At 36.9% G+C, this 15,512-nt stretch overlaps 1 protein-coding gene across 1 annotated transcript; it reads left to right on the top strand.

Moving 5' to 3' along the window:
• Window positions 1–1,376: 1,376 nt before the first annotated feature.
• On the top strand, window positions 1,377–12,651 carry LOC122993436. The gene is made up of 3 exons (XM_044367588.1): window positions 1,377–1,476; window positions 6,447–9,871; window positions 12,565–12,651. Exons 1-3 carry the CDS (start codon window positions 1,377–1,379, stop codon window positions 12,649–12,651), a joined length of 3,612 nt encoding a protein of 1,203 aa, XP_044223523.1.
• The last annotated feature ends 2,861 nt before the right edge of the window (window positions 12,652–15,512 follow it).

The following is a 15,512-nucleotide window of genomic DNA, read 5'->3' as shown; positions in this document are numbered from 1 at the left end:
TTGAGAGCTTTTTCTGTTAAATGAAAAAAAAAAAATTTGGTAGAAAACATGTTTATATTTCTGAAAGGAAGATATCATTTATTTTGAAACTCAGATACTATATCAGCATTCATAAAGAAATGTTTAAAACGATGCTACTGTGGGAGTTCTGACAGCACAGCTTTATGGCTTGTACACAGAGGCTGAAAGAAGGGTCTATCTGCAGTCTTGCAGACTTACACTTAATTTCAATAGTGAGCAAATTACTAGGTAATTAAATTAATATTTCTAAATTATTTTGCACTAAGTGATTGCAAGTTCATTTCAATAGTTGACCTATTACTGGGTAATCGTTATGTAATTGTACATGTGTACCTGTAATTTACTGGGTTACCAAACTCCACTGCCAAAAAATATAAACAAGCATACTGAAAAATGTATAGCTCATAATAACAGTAATGTATATATTTTACTAATGACCATATTAACATATCTTGAAATATTCTGTCTCAGTTGGCTAAAAGATCAACTGGTCTCTGTGGCCACAGGTCAGACCTCAGATTACACAGTACAAAATCTGAATTGATAAAACAATATTAGTGTACTTACAATGAAAAGATGCGTGCTCCATCGAGACTGCTGTGTGCTCTGTTGAGGCTGCTGTGCTGGTTCACTATTTATATCCTCTCTGCCATGACAGGTGTGACCAGCCTATGACACCATGTATAAGAAATCAGGCTGATTCTCCTCCAAAACTGCAATGATAAGGTGGAGTTTCTCTTTCAGAAAGGATTGTGGCAGAAGTATGGAGGCCCTGAGGTGCTTAACACTACAACATTGGACAAAACAAATACCAAAATACAAAACACCAACATCATTTTTGCTTTTGTGTTTTCTGTTTTGTTAATGTGTTCTTTGCACTTAGGACTACTGTGCTGAAGAGAATCAGGCTGATTTCCCAGAAAGGGTGTGATAGGCTGGTCACACCATTTCACTGCAGATAAGATTTAAAGACTGAGGCTAGCACAGTAACTTCAACGGAGTGCACAGCAGCCTCAACTGAGCACACACACCTTTTCATGTAAGTACATTAATACTGATGTTTTTCACTTCTGATGTTTAAATCCCATTTATACTGCATGTCTTTTTATATTGCCTTGTCTTTGTCTTATGTCATGTCTTAATGTCTTTTTATCACTGAATCACTTTGAATTGCCCTGTTGTTAAAAGGTGGTATATAAACTTGTCTTGTGTTGCCTTAAAAATAAGGTGGATACCTGTTTAACTTTCTAAAAGCAAAGTTAGAAAGTGGCGGTGAATTTCCGTGGCTGGAAAGCAGGACAGTCACAAGAGTAAACTAAGATGTTGTTGCCTGTGTCCCCATTTCAGATTGAAAGATGGACCCTGATGCCAAACAGACGGTACAGATGGCGGCGCTCGGCCGACCTTTTAATCTTGGGATGCTATATGACTGCCGGAAAGATTCACTCATCCCTAGTAAGGATTCACATGTATACTAAATGCATCACAATAGACTTTCTGCACAGCACATATTTGGACTTGCCACAATATTAATGTGACTCTATTACTGCGATTTTTGCAGTACAAAACAGAAATCATTGATATTGTTAGTTACACCTGTGTTTGACAAAAAAAAATATCTGCTGTGAAAAAAGTCAATGATAAAATTAAAAGTTTCCCTGTTTTAAGTCATAAGCCACACCATTTGATAGTTTGGTTTTATTAGATGAGGTTGTAAGATATCCTTCTCTTGCATTTTTACTACCACACCAGTACAGTGGAGGGCAATGGAAATGTATTTTTGATCCTCAAATAATAAATAAAAAAAATACCTCACCATGACTGCTAAGGATCAAAAAGAAACCATGTGTTAATCACAAACTGAATGTTGAAAACTACACTGAAAAAATGGTACTTTGGACCAAATTTTAAAAATTACTCTAATTTGTTACAGCCAAATGTATTAGTATATCTTAAATTATATCTATGATTTCATTGAAACCTTAAATTTTGATTTAATATCAATCAAAAATATTTCTTTTGCCAAAGACAAAAATGCACATTCATGCAATGAAAAACAAAACACAGAGAGACCATACAGCATTTTTTACTTGGTTACAACCTAATTTTTTCATGTTAGAATTACCTAATATTTATGTTTACATCTAAGTATAGTTTTTTTTTTACTTTTGAATAAACTAGTTAAAACAATCTAATTTTGTTACAGGCAATTGTATTAACTTTTTTGTTAAATGTTTGATTCAGTACAAACTATGATTTTTAATTATACCTTAATCAATACATTTTATTTAGTCACAAGCCAAAATGTTATGTAATGTAGGTCAATACATTAATATCTTTTGCCTTTTTACAACTTAAATTTTTACCATAAACTAAAAAAGCTGAATTTGCTATGATAGAAAAGTATAATTTTCACTTCAGATAAAACTAAAAAGATGTTGTTATAGTCAATGTTTAATTTAGTTTAGTTACTATGAATAAAAACAGAAATATTCTCTTCAAAACCTTTAAGTTTATTGTGATCTCCTTTTAAAATATACATTGCCTTTTCTGTTACGTACTACAAAAAAAGAAAACCACTCCAAAAAATAAATAGAAACCGCAGTGTTTTTTGCAGCCAGTAAAACTAGCCAGTATGTGTAGTATAAAAGTAAGTATAAAATTAAGTAAATTATTATAATATGCAACCTTTTTGTAACCTTAACCACATAGATTTAACCACATCTGTCCTTTAAAACTTGAGATATATAATCTAATAGCCTTTAAGTATAACAATAGAGTTTCTAACAGTGTTAAAACTTGGCTATCCTTTGATAAAATGACCAGAATGTATGAATGTCACATTATTTTGGACCATTACAAATGCAGATCAAGAGACCAAAAGAACTAACCAGGGAAAAATACAGTTCAATTGCCGGGGGTGCAATTTATGAACAAAGGTTGGTCTTTTATGCATAAGTCAGTTTAATAAAAAAAAACATTACCATTACTAGTACTATTGAATTGCTGGTCATTGTGAATTTAGTATTATTCACATTTTCAGTGTTTATTATCAGTGCCACAATAATTATACCACAGAAAGAATTCTTAACGCCTGGGCCACACAGCCGTCCTCTACCTGAGCAGGTCTAGGCGTCGCTGAATTGTGTCCACACAGACAGCTGCTACTACTGCTGCCAGCACTATCGTTCTACATAGGGTTTGACTTTGATGATGGCCATGAAATAGAGTGTTTCATATCATTTCATTATAAATTTCATCTATATTTAGTTCAGATGGTAAAAGGTTAAGAAGCGTGTGCTCAATTGTGAAAAATATATAAATAATATGTGAGTTGAAAGAGGCCTTCTTTCTGATGGGCATGGTGGGTCTGGTTGGGGCTACTTATGTGTCAGCCACATACATGCCTCACACAGGACAGGTTTTTTTTATTGATTATATTGATTATTCCCCCAGTTAAACCCCCGCTGTCACTGATCCAAGTGACCAGATGAAACCAAGTTCCCCAAATGAGCCAAACACACTCTAACAAACAAACCTCCAAATTGTCAGGAGAGAAACTGACAACAAATAAGGAAAGTAACAACACCAAATCTCTGCCTGGAAGCAGGTGAAACAACAGGCAGGTGCCCCGTTTTGAACTACTATCACAGAATGCAAGCAAGCGAGTCAAGAAAAGAACCTCCATGTGTAGGGCTGTGTGGAGACCTTTAGAGGGGCAGGTGCTCAAAGTTAAAAAGGGGCACGTGGAACAAGATTCTAGAACACCATACACCAACATAATTTATAGCATGACCTGTTGAATTATAGCAACTAATATTCAAACAGAATGTAACAAGGGATCTTACAACAAACTGCATCATACTATATCACTGTTCCCCTCCTGATGAAATCAGAGGGGGATAGTGTAGATCATAAACTGTGAGAACTGAGGTTTTGTCTTTGTAAGAGCAAATGAATGGCAGGATTAAGGCTTCAGTATTTTTGTCTGAAAGACTCAGTTTATAATGTTTGACTGAACAGCAAGACGTTTAGCATATACATATTGTTTCTAAACAAAGAATATGCTTTTGATATGGCGACAATCTCTGATCCAGAGCATGACATGTAGCTCTTCAAATCCCACAAAGACATGTTAATAAACTACAAGGCATACAACAACTGGGATGGAAAGGGGAGAATCTTTAAAGGCTGTAAAATACGGCTTCAAATAATGGAGGCAGAGTTCAAAAGTAGTGCAAGAGACAGTTAGACACAATCATGCAGCTATAAAGTCTTATCTTAAAAGACACCGACAAGTTAGATGCAAGCAGCACATGGCTGCCACTTCAAAATTATTTGAAGTTAGATCTTTTTTTCTGCAAAAGTAAAAAAAATATTCTGAGATCCATATTTAATGGCTCAAAGCAACAAGGTGGATAAATATTAATAAATCCTTGGGCACCGTTTGCGGTATTTCAGAAATTGAAATTGATTGGCTGAAATACCTTATTGGATCTGAAGCACGTGAACACGACAACATTGCTTGGCATGTTCTAAAGACCTGCACTGATATTGTAGCTCCTGTGGTCACTATACTCAACCTCTCTCAACCTCTTTAATGAGAAGTCCGTGATTCCCACTTTGACCATGTCCACTAGTATCTGTGTACCAAATAATGCTTCACCAGGCTTCCTGAACAACTACTGCCCTGTATCCTTTATCTCAGTGATCATGAAGTGCTTTGAGAAGCTTAATAAAGACTACATCTGCACCTCCATACGAAACACCACATAGCCACTACAGTTTGCTTGTCAACCAACAGATCTATCCCTCTGTGCCTGGATTTTGGACTTCCTGATGAACAGAACTCTGATTGTCAGAGTGGAAAATCACACCTTTAACTCCCTCATCCTCAGCACAGGTGCCTCCCTTAGTTGTAAAATTTGTCTCCTGCTGTACTCCCTGTACAAAGTAGACTGTGGGGATTGGAACAGTTCCAACTCTATTGTCAAACCAATGATAAGCTGTGATAGGCCGGCAATGATGAGAAGGCCTACCCGGAAGAGGTGGGGGACCTGTCACAATGGTGCAAAGATAACAACCTCTTACAACCTTCTTCGTGTGTTCTGCACCTTTCAGGCCATTTAGTGGCAACACTCAGTACTGGAAATCTTGAAATATTCAATACATTTAGAAGTCAGGACCTGGGCATACTAAGACAAATGTCACAAACACTTTCCAGTACTAGTGTATACATTGATAGGTTAACAGTGTTGAAGGTGTTTTTTTATACTTAAAATCATATCATATAACATTCATCATCATACGGTACCTGTTACTCAGACTACATTTTAACTTACCCTTTTTTTACTTTTATTGAATTAAATTTACAAATAGTTTTATTGAGTGAAATTTCTTTAAAGTAACAGTATTTTTATTTGAGTAAAAATATTCTAGTACTCTTTCCATCCCTGTCTATTGTTGGAATGGTGAGGATCCTTTCTAATCCTACTAGCTGTGGTTCTGTACCTTCTACTATTTAAATCCTGCAGATTGGGGAGTGTGGATCCGTTGGTATGTGCAACCAAGCGAACCACTTTCTCTGTAGGGCTCCACGATCTTGAGTAGAGCAGTTTCCATAGTGATGTCTCCTGTTAGGATGTTTTCCACAGCACAATAGTAGAGGGTCTTTAGGGCCCCCAGAGAGGTTTTTAGCATTGCACTTACTGAGCGTTCCCCTATCACTTCCAGGCAGGCCTTATTGATGTGTGCAGTGGAGGGGTTTAGAGGTGTGATATACCCACACTTTTCACCTGATTTTGACTGTCCAGAAGTCCAGAATCGAGACACGGAGGGAGGAGTTTAATCCTACGTCCATTAGGTTAGGAGTCAGTTTGGTGGAGATTATGTTATTGAAAGCTGAACTGAAGTCTATAAACAGCAATCTACCTGTTCAAGTGGGTGAGGGTAGGGTGTAGTACCTGGGAGTCATCTGTAGATCTGTCAGTAAGCGGTCAGTAAGCAATTTGGGTTGAGGGTGCTAGTATTTTAAATCCTGCATTGTTTAGATCCATGTTGACTAGCATGAAGTTTTCTTCCTCTCTACCTTTGCTGGCACATTGCTGCATTTCTCAATGCATTACCGCTACCTTTAGATCAGTGGAATAGTGTGAAATGACTGGTAGGACTGTGTACTGCATCACCCGCATGCACATGAGTTCAAAAACAATATTGTTCTTCACATAATATAGTATATTTTGTGAACAGATTATCTATACTTATAAAATATTATGTCCAATATCCTGTAGAACTGTTAGAGAAATGAAATGGGATTATAATTATAGAATACATGTCTCTTTCCAGCTTTATAGGAATGATTTAAGGTTTTTTAAATTCTGCCAAACTTTTTTTTATTATTATTTTGTTGAACTCTTCTCTTGCAGGCATGACATTGTGGGACCATGATGATCTGTTGAACCATATAGGAGAAAGACCACAGTGCTTCAATGACTTTGAGATAGTTGCATCTGAATCAATAGAGGACAAATCTTCATCACTAAATGTTGATGCATCGCTGAAGCTAAGTGTATTGTTTGGACTTTTAAACACTAACGGATCTGCCAAATACCTGGAAGACTGTAAGAAATCCAAAAATCAAGCCAGAGTAACACTGAAATATGAAGCTACCACAAAGTTTCGGGAACTATCGATGAATCATCTTGGAGGAGTCAACATAAAGTATCCTGATGTCTTTGATAAAGGAGTAGCGACACATGTGGTCACAGCTATCCTTTATGGGGCACAGGCCTTCTTTGTCTTTGACCGTGAGGTGTCTCAAGAGGAGAATCATCAAGTTGCTGAGGGCAATTTGAAATCCATGATCAAGATGATTCCCTGTATGAAAGGCGATGAGCCCTTGCAACTGAATGATGAGACACTTGCAAAAGTTGAGAAATTCTCCTGCAAATTCCATGGAGACTTTTTCCTTGATAAAAATCCTGTGTCTTATCAGGATGCAGTGCAAGTCTATCAAAGCCTTCCAAAACTTCTGGGTGCAAAGAGAGAAAAAGTTGTACCACTGAAAGTCTGGCTGTTACCACTGGCATGCTTAGATTCAGGTGCTACTCAACTAGTACGCCAGATAAGTACACTATTTGTACGCAGAGTGCAGACTGTCATAGAGGACTTCTCTGAGCTGGAAATGAGGAGCAATGATGCAATTAAAACCATGATTGCACAGCAGTTCCCAGAGGTTGGCAAAAAGCTTAAAACGTTTAAAAAAGTATGCTTTGACTTTAAAGAGAAATTCCAGCAAGACTTGGCAAAGAAACTTCCATTAATCCGGGGAGGAGAGGAAGAGGAGGTACTTCCGAATCCTTTCAACATGGACAAACTGATGAAGTGGATGGATTGCGCAGAGAAAGAAATCTACATTTTACAATCTTTCATCAACATGATGAAAAACATCAAGATTGTCCCATCTGAAAATGATCTGCATAAGGAAACTCTCAGTGCAGAGCATGCTGTGTGTTTTGTGTTCACCCCATTAGGGAGTGCTGAACCGTATCTCTCAGCTTTACCAACCTACCTAAATGAAACAGACAAACCAGTTCCTCTTGAAACAAAAGAAGTATTGGATGCAATGAGGCATAAAGCAAAACTCTTTGGGGATTTTTCTGAGGCCAACAAGGAGAACAAAAACATTAAGTTCCTGATAGTGGCTTTACCAAATAAGGCACAGAAAGGTTCAAGCATCCACCTTTATAAAGACGGCTTTCCTGTTACTGAGGATTTTGAGCCACCATCAAAGCCTGAAACAGTAAAAGAAAGGCACATAACTCACAACAGTGTGATGGTCAACATTTGCCCACCCCGATTTGGAGCAAAGAACATCACTTCATACTCTGTTGAGTACTGTGTCAGTGGAGAGGATGAATGGCAGGAAACAAGAGCATCAACAGCGCTATATGTCACAGTGAGCAGTCTGAAGCCAGCCACACAGTATATGTTCAGATGCAGAGCAGTGACTTCAGAGGGTGTTGGGCCAGCAAGAGAAGTTCATCATTCAATTAAAACATTACCTTCTGAGGAGCCAGAGACAGAATATGATGCCAATTGTAAGTGTGGTATACCTCTAAAAAGTAAAGAAACCATCACTATTCATGTCTGCACAAAAACATGTGAATTTCCGGAGGCAGCACAGAGTGTCCTGGAGGACTTCACCAAGCTGGAAATGAGATGCAACAATGCAATGACAACCACCATTGCACAGCAGTTCCCACAGATTGGCAAAAAGCTTAAAACTTTTAAAGAACTCTGCTCTGTGTTCAAGCTGGAATTCCAACTAACCGTGGCAGAGAAACTTCCATCAATCTTGAAAGGAGGGGAAGAGGAGGTTGTGCTTGCGGACATCTTGAAAAAGAGACATTCTTCTCCTTTTAACAACACAAACCTGAACAAGTGGATGGATTGTAAAGAGAAGGAAATAAGCATCTTAAAGTTTTTCACCAAAATGATGAACAACACCAAGATCGTCCAATCTCAAAATGATCTTCATGAGGAAATTGTCAGTGCAGGACATGCTGTGTGTTTTGTTTTCACCTCATTGGGAAGTGCTGAACCGTACCTCTCAGCTTTATCAAACTACTTAATAGAAACACCCAAACCAGACAACCTTCAAGATACACATTGTCAAGACATAGAGAAGGAACAATGGTATGCCTCACCAGAAGTATCAGATGCAATGAGGAACAAAGCAAAGCTATTCAGTGATTTTGCAGAGGCCAACCAAGAGAAGAACATAAAGTTCCTGACAGTAGGTTTAACAAATGAGACACAGAGAGGTTCAAGCATCTACGTTTATAACGATCCCCTTTCTGTCAATGAGAACTTTGAGCCGCCTTCAAAGCCTGAAACAGTGACAGCAGGTGATGTAACCCACAACAGTGTGACACTGAAGATCTCTCCGCCCAGATTTGGAGCAGAGAACATCACCTCCTACTCTGTAGAGTACTGTGTCAGTGGAGAGGATGGATGGCAACAAATACTAGCACCAAAAACTGAAAAAGTCACAGTGAGTGGCCTGACTCCTAACACAGGGTATATATTGAGATGCAGAGCAGTGACCTCAGTAGGTGTTGGGCCAGCCGTTGAAGTCAGCAGTCCCATTAAAGCCTTACCTTGCAGCCCTTTTGGAAAACCTCAAATTGAAACAAGTGAGGAGGTTCTGAAAGAACAAAAGAACCTTGAAGTCATTGAAAGTTTGCAACCACAAGTTAAAGCTGGATTAGCAAAGCTTGAAGAAATGAAGACAACAAAAGAAGAAAATAAAGACCATGAAACAGTCATGACTGAAAACATGATTGAGGTGGATATTATTAAACCCGTCCAAAAACAGCTCACAGAGAAAGGAGAGCTTATTGCCAACTGCCAGAAATGTTCAGTAACATGCTGTGCATCAGTGGATGGAACAGGGATGTGCACTGTCTGCCCTGGAAAATGCATTTGGAGTGTGCATTTCAACCAGATATATAAGTTGGAGTATGTTAAGGTAAAAGAGAAGCAGACACTGCAGGAGTTGAAACACAAGTACGAAAATGCTACTAAAGAAAAGTTGTCTATTCAAGACTTGATTGAGAGGCAAGAAGGCGAGATTGTTCATCTTCAAGACTGGATAGTGTCCCTCATGGATCAGTCAGCTCACTGTATAACTCGTCTGCAAGAGATCGCCCTCAGGCCCAATCCTCTGACCACTCCAGAGTACATTGATATGCTAATTGAAGGAGAAAAGTCAGAGGCAGAAGAGGGTTACCAGGCCCGAATTCAGTCTCTGGAGGCAATGAAGGACAGGGCAAAAATCATCTCCAAAGTAACCAAACGAGATAAGTTTACAAAAACAGAGGAAGAATTGTCTGAAGAAAAACAGGAGAGGAAAGAAACGAAAGGTTTCCTGAATGAAGTTGAAAATTTCTTTGGACTTTAAGAAAAAACAAGACAAAAGGTCTGCAGCCATGTTAGCAGCATTGTTAGATCATAATGCTTGTTAGAACCTAAACAAAACTGGTGGGTTGATGAAAAATTCAGAATTTAAAAGCATAACTGAGCCATGGTATGGCCATTAGTATGTTAAAATAATTGCAATTAATGTATACATTTTATATTATCATAGCAAAATGCTAACATTTTTAACATTTCAAGTTATCATTGTAAAGTTAGCAAGTTAGCATGATATCTTACATGTTACCACTAACACTTCAGGTTTGCATGCTGATTGGAATTCTGTGTCTCTTGAATGTACCAAATGGTTTTGTAATTGGACAAGAATCACACTGACCTGCATGATATGTTTGCAGGACCTGAATGTTTTGTTAAATATGATAAATTGCTTCTTATCTATGTTTTATGTCATTTAATGACCTCCATCAGCAGGAGCATTGGTGCCCTTAGTTGTTGGCAAACAGATGTTTGGAGGAAAATAACAGTGAAATTATTTAGAATATACTTATAATAATTAGCATAATTGTAATTTTATACTAAAAGGTTATGATTAAAGACATTTTGCAGTCACTGTAACTTTTTTGTATTTAAGATGTTGGTGTAGATAAATACAGTTATACAATTGCTGTTTATTTTACATGAATAAATTCTTGATTTGGTGTAACTTTTACACATTAAAGCTGCAATCGGATCAAACCGCAGCACAGATGGCAGAGCTTCATGTGTGCACTTTATGAAGTTTCATTGCTGTGTTTAGATGGTATAGATAATATTAAGCAGGACAAATGAGCTCCAAGTATCAACATTTCTCAGTAGAGTATGGGGAGCATCTCCAACCACTTGCATCAAGAAACTGTCCATTTCTTGCCAATGGTTAATACAGTTAGGGAGGCACAGAGCTCTTAAATAATCTGAAAGCAACCATATGCTATGACTCATAGTCATTTGTTGTGGTATTTTATTTCTAACAGATCTCTCTCTTCCTCTTGCTCAGCCTGTATATTCAGTGTTTATATGTGTGATGAGCTGCAGGTGGTGTCCTATGATTGTATCATTTGAAGGGATTGCTGCTGAGGGACAGCTGACAACAACCTCCCCTTCCCCTCTTCCACTTCAACAATGGAGGCCGTTCCTCAGCAGTTTGGATTTGTTTATTGTGAGTGATTGTAAGTAGAAGCAGCATGTGTGTCCAGACTAGGAGCTTCTTGTAGACTTATGTTAAGTCATTTTTTGGTCTAAATTTTTAAAATAAATTTCATGGACACTTTCATTGTAAAATGTAAATATTTAATACCAGTAGTAGCAGTTGGTAGGAGTGAGAGGCCTAATTCTTTTGCAATCATTTTTCAGTTAGGAGATTAGGTCAGAGCTTTGTCATTTATTTCAATTTTGGTTTTTGTATGGAAGTTTAGGGTTTTGTCTTAGTAAACTTTGGTTTGTTGTTTTGGGCATTGCTCATCTCCAAAGCTATGTTAAAAAAACATAAACTGCTACTTTTTGAACTTTGATAACTGCATTGCTGGCCAATCTCTATCATACAGGAGAATACACTGATTGAAAGATATTGCAGAGTTTATGATTGTCCTATATTTTAACCCATGACACATTTTGGGGCCTCTTTTCACTGCTTTTTGTTGCCCAGTTGTACCTTCAGTACTAGAAATGACATGCAAATAATCACATTGAAATTTGACCATTTAGATATCAGTACTAGACTGAAATGTTATGTGATTGATATGTGATAATAAAACAGTTTTGTTGGATATGTGTTGTTTCTCTCTTTTGTCTTTATTTTTAGCTCCTCTTTACCTTAAATGAACCTTATTTTTCTTATTGGCTCAGACTGTTTACTGCAGGTAATGTTGATATTTTCAAGTAAGGTAAAGGTTTCATATAAGTTTAGGTTTCACACAGCACAAGTGTAACTGTTTTAGACCTTATATGTAATGTTAGGATTGCTTTTTGTGATATATGAAATACTTTTAAGTCTGATTACTTAGGTTCATGCATGGGCATTTGTGTGTCTTCGTACAAACAGGCTCTAAAAGTCTTTTTTTTTTTTTTTTTAAAAAAGGGTCTGTAGAGAGGGGTTGGGACAATTATAAGACAGGCTCACAATTTTTCAAGTCTGTCTTTAAACAACAGTCAGGAGCCCAAATGTTTTTCTTGCTGTAATCATTCCTCCTGTTCATACTGACCATTAGAAGATACCTTCATAATGCACTTATAATGTAAGTGATGGAGGACAAAATCCACAGTCCTCCTTCTGTGCAAAACTGTATTTAAAAGATCTGAAGATAATTTGCAGCTTCAGCGTCCAAATGAGTCAAATCAAGTAGATATCTTTCAGCGTTACAGTCTTTGTAGTCCTTCTTTTTGTTACTATACTTCCACTGCAGCTCAACAAGGAAACACTGTCCGAGGAAACACAAAGAGGGAATTTGATGCTAAAAGGAAGTGAATCTTTTAGCAGGATCCTTCACCTGAATACATGGCTGACATCGGCGTGCCTCACCCATGGGATAAAGTTTATTGACAATTTCAATATCTTCTGGAACTGTAAAGCCCACTTTAAACCTGATGGGGTTCATCCCAACATCACTGGATCCAGACTCCTTGGCAACAATCTACGTCATGCCCTTCGGACACTAAACACAAACAAAAATGTATGGATAAGTGCGAGGAACAGTGCACACAACAGACAGCCTGTATATCTCCCCCCTGACCTGATAACTGAAAAGAAATTGCACTGTATGTTTTTAGTTGAGACCTGGCTAAACAGCACTACTGGTGTAGCAACACTGATAGAGGTTTGTCCTCCAAACTATCATTTCTATCAGTCAGTAAGTCAAAACAGGAGAGCAGGAAGAATTGCAGCCATTTTCTCTACACAGTTTGTCTGATGACATTTATGTCATTTGAATATCTTGCTGCGGAACTCAAGGAAAACAGAAATATCAGTACTTGTCATTAGATTATATCAGCCACCAGGATATTCTTCACTATTCCTGCAGGGATTCTCAGAGCTGATCTCACTTGGTGTCACTAGATATGATGGTTAATCCTGAATGGAGACCTGAACATTCATATTATTAAAAAGAATGAATCCAAACCTGTGGAGCTTATGAATTTAGTGGACAGCTTTGAACTCACCCAGCATGTAAATTAAGCCAAGTAATAACAAAAGGTTTAAACATTGATAATGTTTCAGTATTTGAACTACTTATTTCTGACCATCATTGTGTGTTCTTTGACGTCAATGTAACCCTAACAAAGACTAAAAGCTCATTTTTGGTTCAAAAGAGATTCCTAGATGACAAGGCTGGAACAATGTTATCTAATATTATGAGATCACTTGAGCCATATAGTTATGACTGCACTTTAAATGACATGGTTGAAAATTTCAACAACCTTGTTATCTGCTTTAAATCTGTTGCTCAACTAAAAGTAAAAAAAGAGAACTGACAGAATCTCCTCCTGGTTAAACAATAACAGTGTTAATGAGATCAAGAGAATCTGTCGGGCAGCTGAAAGAAAATGGAAGAAAACTAGACTCACAGTTTACTGTAATATATAAAAAGAAGCCCCTCCTTCCTTAGAATTGACTTTATGGTCCTCATCTTTAAATACAAAGCCCTTAATGGACTAGGACTGCGCTACATCGCTAACTCCCTTGTTAACTGCCTTCTGCCCTCAAGAACCCTGTGATCATCTGCTGCTGGTTTATTGCAGATTCCAGCAACAGCCAAAAGAAAATTGGGGATGCAGCCTTTGTCAGTTATGTCCCCAAACTATGGAACATACAACCGATAGATATCAGAGAAGCCAGCTCACTAAATCTTTTTAAAAGAAAGCTAAAAAACGTATCTCTTCACCTCTGCCTTTAACTAGCTTTTGTCCCAGCTTTGCACTTATGCTCTGCTGCACTTCTTTTAAAATGCTGAATTTTACTTGATTTTATACATTCTATGTATTCTATGTTTTAACTTTGTTTTTATTTTATTAATTTTATTTTATTTTTATTTGTAATCTTATTTTATTATGTATTCTATTTTCACTTTATCTTATCTAATATCAAAATATTTTATTTTACCTCTTACATACATTTACACGTTTTAATGTTCATTTTATGTCTTTTATGTCTTTCTTGATATGAAGCACTTTGTGCATTATTATTATTGTTATTATTATTATTATTATTATTATTATTATTATTATTATTATTATTATTATTATTATTATTATTATTATTATTATTATTATTATTATTAATAATAATATTAATATAATAACAACAATAATAATAATAACAATGATAACAACAACAACAATAATAATAATAATAATAACAATAATAATAATAATAATAATAATAATAATACATTGTCAAAAACAAAATTCATTGTGTTTGGTAATTGTAAAATCAATTCTGAAATACACATTACATACTCAGTTTGGAAATGGTCTCTTATAGTAAAGTCATTAGACCAGTCTCAGTCCATGTTCAGAATCGCATAATAATATACTATTCATACTAATTATGATATCAGACCCTGCAAACATGAAAGTGAAGGTAAAAATAACCTTCACTCATGCCCATTTTATAATCCCCCACCACATGCCGCCCCACCCACCACAAGATAAGAGAGATAAGATAAAAACTTTATTGTCCATTCACAAGAAAATGTGTCTTGCATCACAGGCTCCAACAATCATCAGAGTAACATAATACATCATAAAAGAACAACATGACCTTTACCATATGGTTAGGAATAGGTCAGGATTAAAAGTATGAAATGCATATTTTCCTACCAATTTCCTAGACAGGTAAACTTTATTTAAAATGCATATTTTTTCACACAAGTGATGAGACAATGAGTTCAACGTATATCAGAGCCAGTGAAACAGTCATGAAAACTTCGAGATTGAGGTGGATATCATTAAGCCAGTCAAAAAACAGCTCACAAAGAAAGGAGAGTTCATTACCAATTGCCAGAAATGTTCAGTAACATGCCACTACCCATGTGCAATAGCAAATGATGATGAAAAATGTGGCTGTGCATCAATGGATCGAACACGGATGTGCACTGTCTGTCCTGGAAAATGCATTTGGAGTGTGCATTTCAACCAGACATACAAGTGGGATTATGTTAAAGTCAAAGAGAAGCAGACACTGCAGGAGTTAAAAGACAAGTACGAAAATACTACGAAAGAAAAGTTGACTATTCAGACTTGATTGAGAGGCAAGAAGGCGAGATTGATCACCTTCAAGAGAGGATAGTGTCCCTCATGGATAAGTCATCCCAATATATAACTCGTCTGCACGAGAACGTGAAATCAAGGGGGCAAAAACAGGAAGGGGTGCTGCATTCAGACAGGATCAAGAAGGTCAAATCAGCAGGGGTCAAAGGCAGGAAAGACACACAGTTGGCATCTTGTTGATCAAGGAGTTGTTCCCAGACATCACTACATTATCAAGTCTCTACCCAAATGTGTATTTTCTTCTTCAGGAG

The sequence above is a fragment of the Thunnus albacares genome, chromosome 12 (genome assembly GCF_914725855.1).
Source record: "Thunnus albacares chromosome 12, fThuAlb1.1, whole genome shotgun sequence".
Taxonomy (NCBI): domain Eukaryota; kingdom Metazoa; phylum Chordata; class Actinopteri; order Scombriformes; family Scombridae; genus Thunnus; species Thunnus albacares.
Note: the sequence above shows the minus strand (reverse complement) of the source record. Positions and strands in the feature narration are given on the sequence as shown.

What these genes read in the sequence shown, in the direction of transcription:
- LOC122993436 (XM_044367588.1), top strand. Translation starts at nt 1,377, where the DNA reads ATGGACCCTGATGCCAAACAGACGGTACAGATGGCGGCGCTCGGCCGA. An exon ending in GAAAGATTCACTCATCCCTA is followed by an intron (nt 1,477 to 6,446) that starts GTAAGGATTCAC and finishes CTTCTCTTGCAG; the next exon opens with GCATGACATTGTGGGACCAT. An exon ending in GGGCAAAAATCATCTCCAAA is followed by an intron (nt 9,872 to 12,564) that starts GTAACCAAACGA and finishes GGAACTGTAAAG; the next exon opens with CCCACTTTAAACCTGATGGG.